Genomic DNA, 21,471 nt, shown 5'->3' on the forward strand with positions numbered 1-21,471 from the left:
TGCCCAAGAAGCATATTTCTACATTCTTTATTGCCCAAAAAGTACATTAAACCTTTTTTCTCTTATAATTTAAAAGGTTACTTTTTTATACTAATTGTTCTTAATAAATTATTAAAAAAGAATTTAATAAAATATAAAATAGTTTAACATATTTTATCATTTAATCATATTATATTGATTTTTTAAAATAAAAGTGTGATTGAGCTAAATAAACATTTTTTCTTGTGATTATATTGTATATTTCATATTTTTAATAATTTTTTTTTAATACTTTTTTATCAAAATTAACAATATATTAATAAGAGATTAAATATAGTGTAATATTGGATAAATTATTTTTATACTATTATTTAATAGAATTATAATATTTCGTCTATTATTCTATGACTTATGGAATATATATCTTTGATTATAATTTTGATCTTTACGTGCATATATTTTTTTTAAATATATTAATTTCCTTATTTTTTTGGACAAATACAAATAACGTTACGAACTCCAATTTTTTCAATAATGTTAAATTCTTATTTTTAATTTTGAAAGAGGTAGCGGCAATTCCTAGAGAGAGAACCAAAGAGAGAGAAAGAGAGAGTGGTGAAGAAGAAGATAACCAAGCTCTGCTATCTCACACAAAACGCAACTACAATGTAAGATTTCATTTTCCCAATTTTTTTTCTCTTTGACTTTTCTCTAAACAAATCCATTCTTTTTCATTTACAAATTTTCAATTTCAATTTCAGTAGGAATTTCCTAATTTGCAGCAAATTCAATTTGTTGACCTAAATTTATCCCTTTTCTCTTATTCATTTCCAACACCATCAGGTACTCAATCGATTAAACTTTTTCTAGTCGATTAATTGTAATGATTTTTTTTTTAATTCTATGCTAATTTTTTATTTATTATTTCAATATATAAATTCTGTGGTTTGGTTCTTTCTTGATAATCAATTGCAGTTTTTTGTTTTAATTTTAATTTTATGCTAAATTTTTATTTTTCTCAAAATATAAATCCTCGGTTTGGTTCTGTTTCATTTGAATTAATATTAATTTACTTAAAGTTTGGTTTTTTTGTTTGTTTGTTTTGTTTATATGGGCAAAAGATGATGTTGTCGAGAATGGAGAGTAAGAAGAATAGTTTGGTTTCTGGGAACCAGAAGAAATTGTTAAAGGATGTTGACACTATGAATAAAGCTATGCACTTGGATAAAAATGTTTCAAGGAGTTCAGTATCTGGTTCGAATTTGAATTCTCGATCTAAAACCACGGGAAAACCTGTATTTCCTGATTCAAAACCAAAGGCTAAAGGTAGTAATAGTAATGATGATAATGATGGTTTGCAGAAGGATAAAAGGTCTATATGGAATTGGAGGCCGTTGAAGGCGCTTTCGCATATCCGAAATAAACGGTTCAATTGTAGTTTTTATCTTCATGTACATTTGATTGAAGGTCTGCCTTCTAGTTTTGATGGTTCGAGTTTTTCTGTGTATTGGAAGAGGAGGGATGGGGTTTTGGTGACTCGTTTGGCAAAAGTGGTTCAGTCTGTAGCTGAATTTGATGAGAAGTTGACTTACACTTGCTCGGTTTATGGCAGTAGGAGTGGACCTCACCATTCTGCAAAGTATGAAGCAAAGCATTTTTTGCTCTACGCTTCTCTTCTCAGTGCACCGGAGCTTGATTTGGGGAAACACCGAGTTGATCTCACGAGGTTGCTTCCTCTTACTCTGGAGGAGCTTGAGGAGGAGAAGAGCTCGGGTAAGTGGACTACTAGTTTCAGGTTATCAGGAAAGGCCAAGGGTGCTGTGATGAATGTCAGTTTTGGGTATATGGTTGTTGGTGATAACACCAGTGCGACCAAAGATAGCCATAATGCTCCTAATGTATTGACTTCGAGGCAGAGTAGTCTTGCATCGATGAAACCAGACGTTAAACAGAGACAGTATGATGGAAGTAGCAGCATGAGGCGTGCCGGAAGTTTTCACGGTGTTAGCAGTCAGTACTCTTCACAAGCTGTAGAATCGGTAAAAGATCTTCATGAGGTGTTGCCATCTTCTAAGTCTGCACTAGCCAGCTCAATAGGTGTCTTATATAAGAAATTTGACGAGGAAAAAGAAAGCAGATCTGTGGACAACAAACCTGATCCTGATTTGTCAAAAGAAAATATTGAGCTAATCAAACCAGATGCACGTGCTTCATCTGATATTGGAAAAGAAACGCTGGAAGTGCTTGCAGTTAACGATGAAAATACATGTCCAGTGCTTGACACACCTGAACTCGATGTATTTCACGAAAACCTAGAGACAGATGCCCGTGCTTCATCTGATATTGGAAAAGAAACGCCGGAAGTGCTTGCAGTTAACGATGAAAATACATGTCCAGTGCTTGACACACCTGAACTCGATGTATTTCATAAAAACCTAGAGACAGATAAAAAAGATGGCTATCTTTCACTTGATTCTGAAAAAGAAAACCCTGAAGACTGTCAAGATAAGGATTTTTTTGTCGTTGATAAGGGTATAGAAATCTCACCAATTGAACCTGTTAAAGTAGAGGAATCGTTCACAAAGGCTTCTGAAGATGCTTCTACAGTTGATACTGCAGGCTTACAAGTATCTTCTGAAGATAGTTTTATACATGGTTCTCTTCATGAGGCAAATGATGGTTGTAAGGATCACACATTGGGCCATGAATCTGCTTGTGAAGATGATGACTTATTCACAAATGAACTGCTGCAAGAATTAGAAGCTGCTATAAATAGTGTCTCAGATTTGGAGACGGCTGCTCTAGAATCTCCAAAAGTTTTGGAGTTCAAATCTGAATATAAGATGAGAAAGACAAATAGCTTAGACGATGTTACGGAATCGGTTGCGAATGAATTTTTAAGCATGCTAGACATAGACCATAGTTCAACGGGCTCGAATTCTGAAAACGAGCCTGAGTCTCCGAGAGAGCTTCTGTTGAGACAGTTTGAGAAGGAATCACTGGGTGGTGGCTTCTCTTTATTTGATTTTGATATGGACTGTGACAACGAAGCTGATGATAACTATGGTGCCTCTACTGGATCTGAGCAGTTGAACTTCTCTGAGGCTATGCATTCATCATCCTTGTTCCAAAACCTGAACAAGGAGCATCTCGTTGAGACTCGGGACATTAAGGGAAAACAAAAGGCTCAAATGCTAGAAGACTTGGAAACAGAAGCCTTAATGCGTGAATGGGGTTTGAATGAGAAGGCTTTTCATCTTTCTCCGCCAAAAGACTGTGCCGGTTTTGGAAGTCCAATTCAATTACCACCTGAAGAGCTTCCTGCATTGCCTCCTCTTGCTGAGGGGTTAGGTCCTTTTCTTCAGACAAAAGACGGGGGTTATCTTCGGTCTATGAATCCGTCAATTTTCAAGAACACCAAAGCTGGTGGGAGTTTAGTCATGCAGGTTTCCAACCCTGTTGTTGTACCCGCAGAAATGGGTTCCGGTATAATGGAAGTTTTACAGTGTTTGGCTTCAGTGGGAATTGAAAAACTCTCAATGCAGGCAAAGGAGTTAATGCCACTGGAAGATATCACAGGGAAGACAATGCAACAAGTAGCATGGGAAGCAATGCCGGCCTTAGAGGGAGCAGAGAGGTTAGTCTATCTTGTTTTGCATCTAAGTCTTATTTTTTATTAAAATATTTTGGTCTCGATGATGAATTTGAGATTAAAAGTAAGAAATTTGTAGAATTTGAGATTAGGGTTTCATGAGATGAAAAATTGGGATTTTTTATTTAGTTAAATTTGATATTTCAATTGGTAAGTTTTAAGTGAAATAATGTTAACAGAAATTTAATCAATTCAAATTGTGATTTTTTTAATAGATTATGAGTACTTTGAGGGTTTTAAACAAATGAAAAGTGATGAAGAGACTTGATTAAAACAATTATGAACTTGAGGGAGTAAAATTGCTCATAATTAGAGGGATCAAAATCACATGGTGCAAACGAGAGGGGCCAAGTTTGTCATTAAGCCTAGAATATATAAAAGCTGTTCTTACAAGTTTCTGATTTGCTTTGCTTTATTTAGGCAATGTCATTTGCAACAAGATTTAGTAACAGGCCAAGATACGGCGTGTGTGCAAAAGGACTTGAAAGGAACACCACCATCTAGACCGAAGTCTGGCAAATTTAATTCAAGATCAGTGGCCAACCAAACAGGCTCAGAGTTTGTTTCAATTGATGATCTTGCCCCACTGGCTATGAACAAAATTGAAGCGCTTTCCATGGAGGGATTGAGAATTCAATCTGGGATGTCAGAGGAGGACGCCCCATCTAACATCGTTGCACAATCCATTGGGGAAATGTCAGCTCTCCAAGGCAAGGGCATTGATATTAGCGGATCCCTCGGCATGGAAGGAGCTGCCGGTTTACAGTTGATGGATGTAAAAGACAGCAGTGACAGTGTTGACGGAATAATGAGCCTATCATTAACCCTTGATGAGTGGATGAAGCTCGATTCTGGTGACATTGATGATATAGATAATATCAGTGAGCATACTTCCAAACTTCTTGCAGCCCATCATGCTAACTCTTTCGACTTTATCCGCGGGAGTTCAAAAAGTGGAGATAGGAGACGAGGCAAAGGCTCAGGTAGAAAATGTGGTTTGCTAGGAAACAATTTCACAGTAGCGTTAATGGTGCAGCTTCGCGACCCGTTGAGAAATTATGAGCCAGTTGGAACACCAATGCTTGCTCTTATACAAGTTGAAAGAGAGTTCGTCTTACCAAAGCAAAAAATATTTTGTAGTGTGTCCGAGCTACGGAACTACAACAATGACGAAGATGATGAGGGCGAAATAGTAGCAAAGGTGGAGATCAAGGATACCGAAAAAGAAGAGAAAATTTCCGAAGCAGAACTCATTCCTCAGTTCAAGATTACTGAAGTTCACGTAGCAGGTCTTAAAACCGACCCGCAGAAAAAGAAGCTTTGGGGCACCTCGACGCAGCAACAATCCGGTTCACGCTGGTTGGTTGCGAATGGAATGGGAAAGAACAGTAAGTTTCAATCAATGAAGTCAAAGGCTGCAGGTAAATCTATTGCACCGGTTGCCACAAAGGTACAGCCTGGTGAAACGTTGTGGAGCATTTCTTCACGAATTTTAGGTTCTGGAAAAAAATTGAAGGAATTGGCAACACTAAATCCACATATAAGAAACCCGAATGTCATTATACCAAATGACACTGTTAGACTTAGTTGACTGAAAACTGGAGTTCATAATTCAGATTTGTTAGGGCATCAATCAAATTGGAGTGGTCCTTCTATAATTGCAAGGTATGGTTATATTATATAGAGAAAACAGCATAAGCATAGTGGATATTTCGCTGTAGGCTTATTTTTCTTTTGTAAAGTTGCTTATACCTTCATCAGTTCTATTTTTGTCCTGTACTTATATCTGTTGAATGTACTGTGTGCATATTTCCATCTGGTAAGTTATATACTGTAATTGCAAATTTAGGTCTAAAACTTGTGGCCTTGTTCTTGTTACAAAATGTCACTTTGCTTTTTATCAAAAGAAAATTAGACAGTGATGAATTGTGGAAAGATAAGTTGGTCATTAGAATTGTGCTAATTGTCTTGAAATTTTGTGATTGATTAATTACATGTATGGTATAAAAAGTTTATTAGAAAAACTTTGCTTTTTATATTTATTGAATAATTAATATATCTAATTCTTTTCTTTTTGAAAAGAAAGAGTAAGAAAGAGATGCACTGGCTAAGTCATACACACATTTTCCCTTCACTTTTTGTCTATTTAAATTCTCTTATTTACTTCTATAATTGTTTATTCCTTATTGTCTTTATCTTTCAAAGGCTTTCATTTAAATAAATATCTCATTTACAAGTTTTTCTCTCATTTTTCATCGATTTAAAGTCTTGTTCTTTATGAGTAGAGTTCTTTTATATAATTTTTTCTTGTATTTGTTTGATTTTCAAAAGTTATGTTGTCGATTTTCAATTTTTACAAAAATATCTGTTCACATTTTTGAAAAAGAAAACACTAAATAAATGTGACTACTCCACAAAGTTAACTCCTCTTAAGATTAATCATCACTTACCAAATTTAAAATAAATATTTTAGGTAGAACATAGTAAAACATGAGTTTGTTAAAATAATATATTTTTAAATTTTTAAATTTTACAATAAAGTTATTTTAGAGGATCTAAATTCCTATACTACATTATTATAGATCGTATCATTTGGATTTTGAGATGACATTTCTAAGAGCACTTTTGCTAATATAATTTGTTGAAAAATATTTTATTTCTGCGTTTTATTATTCTCATTTATTCATCTTTACTTTTGATTAAATAGAGAATTAATTGTAATAATTATATTTTTATTATATAAGTTAATTTTTGACTGAGAAATAAAACTCAAGAGCATTAGGTTAGGATTTATTGTAAAGTTCTTCATAATTCCTGTAGAGTTATTCTCATTCACTTCTGTTCGATCCGCTTTCTCACCCGACCCACTTCCCACACAAGTTTAGTCCTTTATGACGAATAACAACAACAAATGACCTTCTCCAACACAAATCTACACCGCATCCAACCATGGCAAGCAACCACACCCTAAATCGGGTGACGGTCGCGGAAATGGCAGTGACATAGGAGACAACGGTGGTCGCAGAGATGGCGGTGACCGCGAAAACGACGGTGGTCGCGAAACGGAGGTGGTCGCAGAGGTGGCATACCAGATGAAGCGTCGGTGGTCACAAATAGTGGCAGTAATGGCGACATTAATGAAAACATGAACAACATTGTTTCTGGTGACAATTATTCCAGCAAAGGTGACAATGATCAAGGGGTTCCTCATACTCCTTCAAGGTCAATATTCCTAAAATTAATGGGAGTAACTATAATGAATGGGCCCAAACCATTCGTTTGGTATTGGATATCAAAGGGAAGCTTGGTTTCTTACCAGGAATAATAGTTGAACTGACAATTGGAGACCCTCGTTACAAACTGTTGATATTCGTAAATATAGTGTTAAGAATATTTGTATATCGAATAGTCCCACATCGACTATATCATGTAATTAGTTGTAATCTCTCTATATAATAAATTCTCCGTAGGGCTTTTCAAAACACACGATTTAACCTAAATGTCTCTTAGTCTCTCCTAATTCAATATGGTATCAGAGCCTTTGGTTTAAAGATCCGGTGGGCCACCTACAATGAGGTTTCCGCTATCGGGTCACCCACAATTTATTTCCATGCTCCAGATGTCCATTCCTGGGCGTGTGTGTGTGTGTCTCTGGGGGGGGGTGTGTTAAGAGTCTCACATCGGATAATATATGGTCTGGACATGTGTTTATAAGTGGGGGTAATCTTCACCTTACCAACCGGTTTTGTAGGATTGAGTTAGGCCCAATCACATTTCTTATCGAAGGTATCTAATTTATATTGTGAGTCGTGTCAGCTAGGGAAACACACTCGTGGTCAGTTTCCCAATCGAGTCAATAAACGAGCTTCGTCCTCTTTTGCTTTAGTTCACACCGATGTTTGGGGTCCCTCGCGTACTGTCTCTACTATTGAGTCTAGGTATTTTGTCACCTTTATTGATGATTTTTCATGTTACACGTGGTTATTTTTAATAAAAAATAAATTTGAATTATTTTCTATTTTTGAATAATTCTATCAAGAAATAAGAACTCAATTCGGTGTGTCTATCAGTACCTTAAGAAGTGACAAGGCCCGTGAATATTTATCCCAATAATTTCAGAGTTTTATGCCACTCAACGGTATTCTTCATCAAACATCTTGTCCTCACACACCTCAATAAAACGGGGTAGCCGAACGCAAAAATCGGCATCTTGTAGAAACCACTCAGACCCTACTTCTCCATGGTAATGTTCCACTTCGGTTTTAGGGGGATGATGTGCTAACGGCATGTTACCTTATAAATCACATGCCCTCATCTATCCTTAACAATAAAATCCCTCATTCAATCCTTTTTCCCAATTCCCCACTTCACCCAATTTCTCCCCGAGTCTTTGGATCCACATGTTTTGTGCACAATCTCTCTCCTGGTCTTGATAAACTTTCAGCTCGATCACTAAAGTGTGTCTTTCTTGGTTATCATCGATCCCAAAAAGGTTATCGTTGTTATTCACATACCCTACAATGATACCTAGTATCGACCGATGTTACCTTCTTCGAGTCGGTTCCATATTTCGAGTCCAGTCACGTAACTTTAGAACCCATTCAAGAAAGTACTCCCACACCTTTTCCGACAGTTATTAATGCCCCGCCTACCGTTATCCCCCATCAGTCTAGGGCTCCTGACCCCCCCATTTCTCGACCACTTCAAAAATATCAGCGTCTTCATCTAACGCCCGTCGTCCCTGTCCCTGAGGTCATCCCTGTCCCTGAGGTCATACCTGTTCCTGAGGTTATTGCAGACTCTCCTCCGATGCCTCCATCATCACCGGATATGATCCTGCAACCTTAGTCCGATCTTCCGATTGCCATTCGAAAAGGTATACGTCAAACGTGAAATCCTTCTCCATATTATATTGATTTATGCTATCATCGTCGTTCCCCTTAGCAGTATACTTGTTTGTCTTCTTTGTCTTCTGTTTCTATTCCTAAAACTCCAGGTGAAACATTATCTCACCTTGAGTGGAGGCAAGCAATGATTGATGAAATGTGTGCTATTCAAAGCAGTGGTACCTTGGAACTGGTTCCCCTACCCCATGGGAAATCTTTAGTAGGTTGTCGTTGACTTTATACAGTGAAGGTTGGTCCATATGGTAAGATTGATCGATTTAAAGCTCGCTTGGTAGCCAAAGGATACACTCAGATTTTTGGATTGGATTATAGTGATACATTCTCTCATGTAGCCAAGATGATATCTATTAGACTTCTTCTAGCCATTGCAGCCATCGACATTGGCCTCTTCATCAACTTGACATCAAAAAAGCTTTTTTACATGGTGATCTTGAAGAGGAAGTATATATGGAGAAACCACCTGGATTTGTTGCTCAGGGGGAGTCATCGAATATGGTGAATATGTTACACAAGTCTCTTTATGGTCTTAAGCAATCTCCGAGAGCTGGGTTCGACAAATTCAGCACTGTAGTACAACAATTTGGTATGGTCCATAATGAAGCTGACCATTCTGTTTTTTATCGTCACTCATCCCTATGATGTGTTTATCTTATTGTGTATGTAGATGATATTGTCATAACTGGTAGTGATCAGTAGGGTATACTCTAGTTAAAGCAACATCTCTCGAATCAATGTCAGACAAAAGATCTTGGTAAACTTCGTTATTTCTTATTGAGGTAGCCCAATCTAAAGATGGTTTGGTGATTTCTCAACGGGAATATGTTGTGGATATTTTGGAAGAAACAAGTTTATTGAATGCTAAACCAGCTGATACTCTTATGGATCCAAGTGTCAAACTGCTACCCAATCAGGGGGAGATTCTATCCGACTCAGGAAGGTATGGAAGATTGGTTGGAAAGTTGAAATTATCTCACAGTCACTCGTCCAGACATTTCTTTTGCAATTAATGTGGTAAGTCAGTTCTTAAACTCCCCTTGTCAGGAACACATGGATGTTGTTATCTGGATTCTGAGATACATCAAATGTGCTCCAGGAAAAGGTCTAGTGTATGAAAATAAAGGACATACATAGATAGTTGGATACTCCGATGCTGATTGGGAAGGGTCATCCATTGATAGACGATCCACCTCTGGGTATTGTGTACTTGTTGGTGGAAATCTTATATCCTGGAAAAGTAAGAAACAAAATGTAGTTGCAAGATCAAGCGTAGAGGCAGAGTATAGGGCCATGGCAATGACAACATGTGACCTTATTTGGTTAAAACAGTTGCTCAAGGAACTTCGAATTGAAGAAGCAAGACCAATGACACTTATTTGTGATAATCAAGCTGCATTACACATTGCTTCAAATCCAGTCTTTCATGAGAGGACCAAACACATTAAGATAGACTGTCACTTTGCCAGAGAGAAAATCGAATTAGGTGACATCGTCACAAACTTTGTCAACTCTAATGATCAATTGGCATACGTATTTACAAAATCCATGCAAAGCCCCAGAACTAATTATATATGTAACAAGCTTGGTGCATTTGACTTATATGCTCAAGCTTGAGGGGGAATGTTGATATTTGTAAATATAGTGTTAAGAATATTTGTATATCGAATAGTCCCACATCAACTATATCATATAATTAGTTGTAATCTCTCTATATAATAAAGTCTCCGTAGTGCTTTTCAAAACACACGGTTTAACCTAAATGTCTCTTAGTCTCTCCTAATTTAATACAAACAATGGAGGTCTGAAAACTCCTTGATTATTGCATGGTTGATAAGCTCTATGGAAACTGGAATAGGTAAGGCTTACATGTTTTTGCCTTCTACAAAGGATGTGCGGAAGCTGTTAAGAAAACATACTCTGATATTCAAAACTCCTCCCAAATTTTTGGTGTAAAATCAAAGTTATGGCATGCGAAAGAAGGTGACAAGAGTGTAACAACTTATTACAATGTGTTGTTGACTCTGTCCCAAGAGTTGGATCGCTGTCATGATGACAATTGGAGGTGTACAAAAGATAGTGTTTTATTTCTCTCGAGACAAGAAAATGATCGTGTATTCATGTTTCTCGTTGGGCTTAATAAAAACCTTGACGAGGTAAAAGGTAGAGTTTTAGGAAAAATACCTTTGTCAACTCTTCGTGAAACTTTTGCAGAAATAAGATGGGATGAGGCATGAAAAGGAATTATGATGGGCAAGACACCATGAAGCTCTGAGTCTGAAGGCTTAGCTTTGGCTACTAGGAACCTTGATGAGGGAAAAAGGTCAGACAAAGTTCATTGGTGCGATTAGTGCAAGTACGAATGGCATACGCATGAAACTTGTTGGAAGCTCAAAAGTAAACCTCATAATTGGAAAAAGTAAGATGGTCGTGCATTTCAGACTAGTAATTTTGATCAAGAGCAGAAATCCATGTCGACTCAGCTTCCACTCACTATAGAATAACTAGACAGACTGTACAAACTCCTCGAATCTCCAACCTTTTCCTGCTTTATAACAACAAAATGTAATTCTACATTTCTTAGTGTCAGACCTAGTCATACTTGGATAGTAGATTCAGGTGCCTCTGGTCACATGACAGATAAATCTACTTTGTTCTTTTCATATAGTCCATGTACAGGTATTCATAAAATAAAAATCGCAGATGACTCCTTTTCGTCCATTTCAAGTAAAGGGTCAACTGTGTTGTCTACAGTGTTAACTCTTAAAAATGTCCTTCATGTTCCAAACTTATCATGTAATTTAATGTTCGTTAGTAAATTAGTCCAAGTTATAAATTGTCAAACTAATTCGATCTCACAGTGTCTTCCAGGATTTGAACTCGGGGAAGATGATTGGTAGTGCTAAGGAGAGTGGATGACTCTACTACCTTGACATTGGATTTGTATCACAACTATATTAAAAAAATAAGTTCCTTCTTTGAGTCTTTTTTTTTTGTTTTGAATAATAAAGATGACAACATTATGGTATGACATTTAAGATTAGGTCATCCCAGTTTTCGTTACTTAAAAAACTTATTTACTAAGTTATTTCATAATAAAAACTTTTATTTGTTTAAATGTGAAACATGTGAGTTTGCAAAGCATCGTCGTTCTCAATTTTCAATACAACATTATAAACCATCAAAACATTTTTCTATTATTCACAGTGATGTTTGGGTCCCTAATAGTACAAGTACACTCTCTCTCAAAAAATGGTTTATCACAATTATAGGTGACCATACAAGAGTATGTCGGGTGTATTGTTAAAGGGGAAATCATATGTTTGTCAAGCTGTAAAGATTGTTTTTTACAATGCTCAACAACCAATTTAAAACAAATATCCAAGTCTTTGAAAGTAATAATGGTAAAAAATATTTTAACACTATCCTGGATTATTTTTTTTTCTAAAAAATGAGATTGTACATCAAAGTTCTTGCCCTAATACTCCTCAACAAACTGGAGTTGCCGAAAGGAAAAATAGACATTTATTGGAGGTTGCTAGAGCTCTACTTTTTTCCGAATAAAGTACCAAACTATTTGTGGGGCAAAACTGTTTTAACAACTGTGTCTTAATTAATAGAATTCCATTCAAAATTCTCAATTTTTAAAGTCCAATTAATATCTTCAAAGAATGTTTTCATAGTACTCGTGTTTGAACTAATTTGACATTAAAAATCTTTGGTTGCACAACCTTTATTCATGATAATAAAAATGTTGGAAAACTTGAACCACATGCTATAAAATGTGTCTGTTGGATACTCCCAACACAAAAAGGATATAAATATTTTGATCCAAAAAACAAAAAAAAATGTTTACCACTATGGACGTTACATTCTTTGAAAATAAACCTTACTTTGATGACACTCATCTTCAAGGGGGGATGTAAATAAAGACTCCTTTCAAATAAAGGACATGAGTTTTTAAAATAATTTAACTTTGCATGTACCACAAAATTCTGAGACTTTTACATCTGCACCAATATAAAATGGTCATGATTCTTTATGTGATCCTACTTCTTTTATGAGTAAGGAACTTTATGAATTCGGGCCTATATTTTCTCTTGTAAAAAACACTGAGAATCCTGAAAATGATGATAATGATGATCTAATTGAAATGTCACAAAATAATAAGTCACTTCAAGAAAACATATTTGAATTAGGAAATAATACTTGGAAAGGGAAGGTTTTTGTGAAAATCACCACAAAGGAAGGGATGAGTCCACAACTCAACACTTCCAGGAATTTGAATCGGGGAATGATCAACCTCCTAAGAAAAGGAAAGGTAAGTCTATCTCTATTTCTAAGAGTCATATTTTGTATCCTGAGATAGATGATCATGTTGCTATTAGAAAAACTGTTAGATCTTGCACTAAACATCCCATGTCCAATTTTATATCATATTCAAATTTTTCTTCATCTATGTCTACCTTCACCTCAAAATTGTCTAGTGTAGAAATTCCAAAAAGTGTACAGATTTCTCTAGATGATCATGTTGCTATTAGAAAAACTATACTTGAGGAGATGAAAGCTCTTGAAAAGAACAAAACTTGGAGTGTTACGACACTACCAAATGGCAAGAAGACAGCTGGATGCAAATGGTTTTTACTGTGAAGTATAATTCAGATGGATCGATTGAAAGGTACAAGGCTCGCTTGGTGGCTAAAGGCTTTACTCACACCTATGGTATAGATAACTCAGAGACATTTGCTCCTGTTGCAAAATTGAACACTGTCAGAATTATTTTATCTCTTGCTTCTAACCTGGATTGACCCCTACATCAATTAGATGTTAAGAATGCATTTCTTAATGAAGATCTCAAAGAAGAAGTATATATGGATATTCCTCCCGACTTTGAATTTTTTTTTGGATCAAATGTATGCAAACTAAATAGATTTTTGTATGGATTAAAGCAATCCCCTAGAGCATGGTTTAAAAAATTCACCCAGTCCATGAAGAAACAATGGCACATCCCAGAACAGATTGACCACACCTTGTTCAAAAAGTTCTCCCATGATGGGAAAGTTGCTGCCCTGATTGTTTATGTTGATGATATTGTCCTTACTGGAGACAATACTCTGGAAATGGCAAGAGTAAATAAGAAATTGACAGTAAACTTTGAAATCAAGGACTTGGAATTCATGAGATATTTTCTAGGTATGAAGGTTGCTCGGTCAAAGAATGGTATTATGGTTTTATAGTAGAAATACATTCTAGACTTATTGAAAGAAACAAGAATGAGTGGATGTCGTCCTACAGATATCCCTATGGATCCTAATGTTAAACTTTGGGGAGAAGGTAATGTTCCCATTGATACTGGAAATATCAAAGATTGGTTGGGAAACTAATTTATTTATCACACAGCTGACCTGATATCTCTTTCTCACCAAGTGTAGTAAGATAGTTTATGCATTCTCCTTTCGAGGAACATCTTGAGGCAATATATAGGATCTGAGATATTTGAAGGGAAATCCTAGAAAAGGATTTTTTAAGAAGACTAGTGAAATAAATGTGTCTATCTTCACTGATGTTGATTGGGCTTCAATCACAGATAGAAGATCAATTTGTGGATATTGTACCTATGTTTGGGGTAATCTTGTGACATGGAGGAGCAAGAAACAAAGAGTTGTAGCAATAAGTAGTACAGAAGCCGAGTTTAGATCTATGTCTTAAGGTATTTATGAAGGGTTATGGATCCTTAGAGTCTTAGAAGAACTTAAGATGAAATTGAGCTTCCATTGAAATTATCCTCTGATAGTAAAATGACTATTATCATAGCTTATAACCCAGTTCAACATGACAGAACTAAGCATATTAACATTGATCGACACTTCATAAAGGAGAAGTTAGATTCTGGAATCATATGTCCATCTTTTGTGACTTCAAGTCAGCAAACTGCAGATATCCTGACCAAAAGTTTGGCAAGACCTACCTTCGAGCATTTGATAGGCCAGTTGGGCATGATAGATATCTATGCACCAACTTGAGGGAAGGGGGTGTTGGAAAATATTCTATTTTCGTGTTTTATTATTCTCATTCATTTACCTTTATTCTCCATTAAGGAGATAATTAATTGTAATAATTGTATTCTCACTGTATAACTCATCCTTTGGTTGAGGAAATAAAATTACAACAACTTTTACCTATTATCTTCAATATAATTTATTTAAGAATTTGTTGGTAGTGTTATGTTATGGAACTAAAATTGATCGAAGAACAATGGTTTGTTGGAACAAGATTGTTCATATCCCTTGGGTTTTGATGATAACAAAGTACTTAAAGAACAAATGAATATACTAACATATGTTCAAGTGTGCATATATGGATAAGCAATATAATTCTGATTCTGATTAATCAGAATCTGATAACTCTGAATGTGTTTATCAGCCTCTAAAGGTTCATGCTCTAGTCATATATTCCTGCCTCTGGTGACAGCTCAGACTCTGAAGGCTTGAAGAGCCTTTGATTCGTACGTTATACCAAAGCAGACTAGTCTTGTCAAAGCCCCAGGTTTCTAGATAAAGTCAACTAGGGTTTCATTTTTCAAGGATCAAGGAATGGTGATGTGATCTCTTTAGTTTGTTCTTCCTTTTATTAGATACCTTGTACTTCACAAATATTATCTTGGTTCCTCTCCTCAACTGAGAGTTGTCCAGTCCCCTTGCCTAAACAAGAGCTTTTCACTATAACTAAACAAGTTACAAATTTCTCAAGCACACTTGCAAGAGACTTTAATGCTTAATCAACCTAGAAAGATACTTATGCTCAAGTAACTTTGCAAGAGACTTCTCCTCAAGCAACCTTGCAAGAGACTTCTGCTCAATCAACCTAGAAAGAGACTTCTTTAATCAAGTACACAAACAAGAGACTTCCTTGCTCAAGCACGCAAGCAAGAGACTTCCTCAACTTTAAATAAATAGTTTAGTAGAAATGGTAACCATTATACTTAGATACACAATCATAAGTATAGTAGTTGCGCGACAACCATAAAGGTTCTTAACCTCTTAAAATTTCTAAGATACACAAATATAAGAAATTTTAAGATCTTATGCAATAACAGTTACAAACGAAAGCTTAGAGTTATGCTCAAGATATTGTATTATGTTGTTGTGCACTTTCCTTCAAATCTTCATCTTCCTTTTATAGAGGTAGAAAGAGATTTGTTCGAGGGTTTGAACATAAGAGAGCAAACTTAGTGAAGAAGCATTCCAAGAGATACATTGGAGAATGTATCTGGTTAGAAGCATTGCCCATTGAATAATGGCATTGTTCGCAGCACTTTTCGAAGTACTAGGTATCTACCAAAAGGTAGAACAGACTAAAGAGGCCACATCAACATTCCTTGAGCCTTGAAAAATGAAACCCTAGTTGACTCTGTCTAGAAATTTGGGGCTTTGATAAGACAAGTCTACTTTAGTGCAGTGTACGGATCAGAGGCTCTTCAAACAATCAGAGTCTGAGTTGTCATAAGATGCAAGAACATATGACTAGACTCTGATCCTTCAGAGGCCGATGAACATAACTCTCAATGTGTCCATCAGCCTATGGAGGTTCAAACTCTGGTCATATGTTTCTGCCTCTGGTGACAGCTCGTACTCCGAAGGCTTGAAGAGCCTCTGATTCATACACTGTACCAAAGCAGACTAGTCTTGTCAAAACCCTAAATTTTTGGACATAGTCAACTAGGGTATCATTTTGCAAGGCTCAAGGAATGGTGATGTGACCTTTTCACTATGTTCTATATTTTTCTAGATACATAGTACTTCGAAATGTGTTACGAATAATGTCGTTATTCAGTGGAAAATGCTTCTAACTAAATACATTCTCCAACGTCTCTCTTGGCATGCTTCTTCACTAAGTTTGATTTTATGTTCAAACCCTCCAACGACTCTTTCTCTACCTCTATACAAGGAAGATGAAGACTTGAAGGAAGGGTACAAGTACAACAACATGATAAAATATGTTGAGCATAACTCAGAGCTTTCATTTTTAATTGTTATTGCGTAAGATCTTAAGATTTCTTATCTTTGTATATCTTAGAATTTTTAAGAGGTTAAGAACCTTTGTGGTTGTTGCACAATTACTATACTTGTGATTGTGTATCTAAGTATTGTTATTACCATTTCTACTAAACTATTTGTTTAAAGTAGAGGAAGTCTCTTGCTTGCGTGCTTGAGCAATGGAATCTCTTGTCTGTGTACTTGAGTAGTGAAGTCTCTTTCTAGGTTGATTGAGCATAAGTCTCTTGCAAGGTTGCTAGAGTATAAGTCTCTTTCTATGTTGATTGAGCAAGTGAAGTCTCTTGTAAGTGTGCTTGAGTAAAGTGTAATCTGTTGATTATAGTGAAAAACTCTTGTTGAGGCAAGGGGACTGGACTACTGTCAGTTGAGGAGAGTAACCAAGATAATCTTTGTGTGTTTCTTGATTTTACTTATGATCATTATTATTTTCACTATTTGTAATAGTTATTATATCAAACTCTGAAAGTTGCTGAGATTCTGAAGTTGCTTAATCAGAAGCAAAACGAGTTTTTGGTATACACAATTGAACTCCCGCCTCTTGTGTATTTTTTTTCACATTCATGGTTGTCATGCACAATGGTAGACTTGAATTTCATATGTGGTGCAAGAGGATTTGACATGCAAGGTTAGCACTCCAATGCATAACTCAGTATATGGATGAGATGAGAGAATATTGTTTGAATTTGAAATTGTGTACCTTGAGAATGATGTGTTTTCCATTTATATAGGGGAGTGGTTGTAACCACCCACTATTCTTTAGGCGTGAAATATGAGGAATTGTTGGATGTATCTTGGACATGGATTTCCTACGCTCTTCCCCAAGGTTACCTATATATGTTACATGCGATTGGGTGAATCGTTGCTCTCTCTAGTCCAAACATGCTGGATCTTTTGACTGGTCCATAACAACTGTCCCCCAAAACATTCTCTCTGCTTGGCAGTGCAAAGACTTTTATCGTATTTTCCCTTTCATGCCGAGTGCATACCGACTTAAATGGAAAGCTAAGAAGTGATGTTGATGTCCTTGGAAATCCGCACTTTAAATGCGCCTCATGCTCAACAATAGATCTTGCATAAAATATTAAAGGGTGCAACTAATAATAACTAAAATATTATAATTAAAATTCATAAGAGTCATATATATAATATAAAAGAAATTTTTGTATGTTTAATCAATCTATCCGCATAAAATTCACAATTAAATTATTAATAACATTAAGTATTAAAGTTATAGTTTTTAACAACATTGATAAAATTATACAATTTATTACTAGTATTGTCTTATTATTGTCAAACAGATTTAAAAGGATCAGTCCCATCTATTATTTTTCACATAAAATATCACAAAATTTAAAATACTAGAACATCTAATATCTAACTTATAAAAGATTAGTACACTGATCTGACGATTACGCCCTGTCAAGCTTCTAATACTATGGATAATTCAGTCTATTTGATTTAAATTCAAATTTTACTACAATAATGGTATATCATTACTGCAACTACCTTTTTTTAACTACTACTAATGGAATACCAATGAAATATGTGAAGACATTTTAGATTTATAATGTATATAATTTAATTTACACAACATATTATGCACTCATTATTACGATGTTGGGAGTTTAATTTACACTGCACACTATGCACTATTTATATCATCAATCGAACCTCTCACTCTCACTACCAACTTCACTATTTCTACTTCCCTTCTTCCTCCATCATTCTGCTTCTTCGTCCTCCAATGTTCCGGTTAATCGTCAAAACAACGGTGGTCATGTCTGTTCTCCATCGTTCATGTTGGTATGTTTCTTCTTCATGCGTTGTTCTTCTTCCTCCTCCTTCATCGTCCTTCTCGTACTTCATACTTTGTTCATTTATTTGGTTTATTGATTCATTGTTAGATGTAATTGGGGGAGTTAATGAAGTAATTCAAGTTCAATTGAATGATACACATAGAAAAAAAGTTGTTTTTACAATGTCAAACAGGAGGTAATACTAAATTCTAATGTACAATTTTTGTTTCTATCATTATGTGTGTATTACGTTTTATTATGATTATTAAACTCAATTAAACATTCTCTATAATGTTGAATCTCAGTGGTTTTGTCGTTTACTGTACATTATGGGGTGATCTTGCATCTCAATTCTGCAATTTCTACAACAATAACAAATCAGATGGACATGTTATTGTGTTGTTACATAATGCAAGGATAAAAAGAGCAGAAGGTAATTATATTCCTGCTTTTTAAGTGATACTAGATTAAGACCCGCGCGATACGTGGTTGTATATTAGTTTATTCGTTTTTATTGAATTTTAAATATATTAAGAAATTATTTTGAAAAACATGATTATTAAATTTATTTTACAGTAATTTATTGTAAGTTATAATTAAGAGAATCATATGAATTAATCACATATAAAAATAAACAATTTATTTGAAAGGAAAATACATGCTTGTAAATTAAGAATGACATTCGTAATTTTGTCAAACTTTAGTTATCTAATGAATAAAGGGTTGAAAATACTAGTCGATATATTAACTTAATTGTTTTTTAAATAATTATTTTAATTTTGTTAATGTGATTGTAAAAATTTATCTGATTTTATCGTTGATATCGATTCAAATGAGTTTTCTTTTTTAGACATTATTATCAATATTTTTATTATACTCTCTAAGGTTACATGTCTATTTTATTAGGAGAATATATATAGTTGGAATAATGATTTTCTTCTTAAATCATTTTTGTTAAAAATGAGAATTTTCTTCGTCTTTTCCAAGGTTCGAACCTGTGACCTCCAATGGAGATTAAATATTGTATTTGTCTATTTGAAAAATAGAAATAAGATTTTGGAGGTGCCACATAAGACTATAGGATGATGTGGCATAAATAAAATAGAATTCTTAACATGTGTCGCCATATAATCCGAAACTTCAGATTTAATTTGAAATATGAAAATAGGATTTTGGAGGTGCCACATAAGACTATAGGATGATGTGACATAAATGAAATAGAATTCTTAACATATGTCACCATATAATCCGAAGCTCCAGATTTAATATATTATATAAAAGTTATAATTAAGAGAATCATATGAATTAATCACATATAAAAATATACAATTTATTTGAAAGAAAAATACATGCTTGTAAATTAAGAATGACATTCGTAATTTTGTCAAACTTTAGTTATCTAATGAATAAAGGGTTGAAAATGCTAGTTGATATATTAATTTAATTATTTTTTAAATAATTATTTTAATTTTATTAATGTGATTGTAAAAATTTATCTGATTTTATCGTTGATATCAATTCAAATATGAGTTTTCTTTTTTAGATATTATTATCAATATTTTTATTATACTCTCTAAGGTTACATGTCTATTTTATTAGGAGAATATATATAGTTGGAATATTGATTTTCTTCTTAGATCATTTTTGTTAAAAATGAGAATTTTCTTCGTCTTTTCCAAGGTTCGAACCCGTGACCTCCAATGGAGATTAAATATTGTATTTGTCTATTTGAAAAGTGAAAATAGGATTTTGGAGGTGTCACATAAGACTATAGGATGATGTGGCATAAATGAAATAGAATTCTTAACATGTGTCACCATATAATCCGAAGCTTCAGATTTAATATATAATAAGAATTTTCTTCGTCTTTTCCAAGGTTCGAACCCGTGACCTCCAATGGAGATTAAATATTGTATTTGTCTATTTGAAAAGTGAAAATAGGATTTTGGAGGTGCCACATAAGACTATAGGATGATGTGACACAAATGAAATAGAATTCTTAACATGTGTCGCCATATAATCCGAAGCTTCAGATTTAATATATTATATAGATTGTGAAAATGCTAATTATCATACTTCTAATATACCCCAACTAAAGTATCCTATTTTTCACATCTTTAGGAAGTTTTCCATTGACTGCGTCGAATGCATGGAATGGGACAAAGCTATCAATTAATGATTTAACATCGATGAAATTAAGAAGTTAAAAGAAAGGTACATGCATCTTTTATCTCTTCTGTTTAATTTTTGTCTGACATTCATTTTTAACTTATACTATGTCTAGTTTCAAAGGAGATGTACCTCTATTATCAAGGTCTTCCTTCCAAAATGATGTTACTCAAAACTCTCAGTACTCCGACCATGATAAATTCATATGAAAGGCACAAGTAATGAGTGTTTCTGATATTCTCAGTCGACAATATGTAAGTGTACCATATTTTATTAAGTTGGTTCTATATATTGATAATTAAGCTTTTATATCTATTTAATATTAACTCCTATCTCTGACTGCAATATACTATATCATGAATAAGTAGGAGACAACCATCGTGACTGTTGCCAAATTGGAAAAATTTGAAGCTGGACAATCCGGGTGGTATTATCAAGGTTGTGACTAATGTACTAAAAATGTGACACACAAAGATGGGAAGTTTATGTGTTATGCAAACCATGAAACTCAAAAACCTGTACCAAGGTGTTATATATGTTTAACTGAGTTTGCACTACACATGTTAAGTGGTATTAATGTTGTATATGTTATCTTATTTATGTTATTTGTTGACATAGGTGAAAACTTGAGGTTCATGCTGTCAACGACAAACACAAAGCCAAATTTATATTTTGGGACAATGATTGTGCAAAGCTTATTAGAAAATCAACTGTTGATTTGAAGACAGAGTTAGTTGAGGTATTTATATGTCAGTGTTAAAGTGATTATAAGTTGAGATATATATTCTAATTGTTTATGGATATGTTCATTTTTTAGGATGGTGAAGACGATTCACTTGAGTTTCCATATCCATTGAACTGAATGTTGAATAAGGAGTTAGCAATCAGGGTTATTTATCAACCTAAATATGGTAGAT

At 34.5% G+C, this 21,471-nt stretch overlaps 1 protein-coding gene across 2 annotated transcripts; it reads left to right on the forward strand.

The window, feature by feature from the left end:
* The first annotated feature begins 527 nt into the window (after positions 1-527).
* Positions 528-5,488, forward strand: LOC127135508 (protein PLASTID MOVEMENT IMPAIRED 1-RELATED 1). 2 transcript variants are annotated; one of them, XM_051062189.1, is made up of 4 exons: positions 528-647; positions 741-822; positions 1,101-3,616; positions 4,052-5,488. In XM_051062189.1, exons 3-4 carry the CDS (start codon positions 1,101-1,103, stop codon positions 5,220-5,222), a joined length of 3,687 nt encoding a protein of 1,228 aa, XP_050918146.1. In that variant the 5' UTR covers positions 528-647; positions 741-822; the 3' UTR covers positions 5,223-5,488. The 2 variants fall into 2 exon arrangements, with proteins under 2 accessions (XP_050918146.1, XP_050918149.1); XM_051062192.1 differs by lacking the exon at positions 741-822.
* The last annotated feature ends 15,983 nt before the right edge of the window (positions 5,489-21,471 follow it).

Source organism: Lathyrus oleraceus, chromosome 1 (assembly GCF_024323335.1).
Source record: "Lathyrus oleraceus cultivar Zhongwan6 chromosome 1, CAAS_Psat_ZW6_1.0, whole genome shotgun sequence".
Classification (NCBI taxonomy): Eukaryota; Viridiplantae; Streptophyta; class Magnoliopsida; order Fabales; family Fabaceae; genus Lathyrus; species Lathyrus oleraceus.

Coding starts and splice junctions, on each gene's coding strand:
- LOC127135508 (XM_051062189.1), top strand. CDS start 1,101: ATGATGTTGTCGAGAATGGAGAGTAAGAAGAATAGTTTGGTTTCTGGG. Junction 3,617..4,051: donor GCCTTAGAGGGAGCAGAGAG/GTTAGTCTATCT, acceptor TGCTTTATTTAG/GCAATGTCATTTGCAACAAG.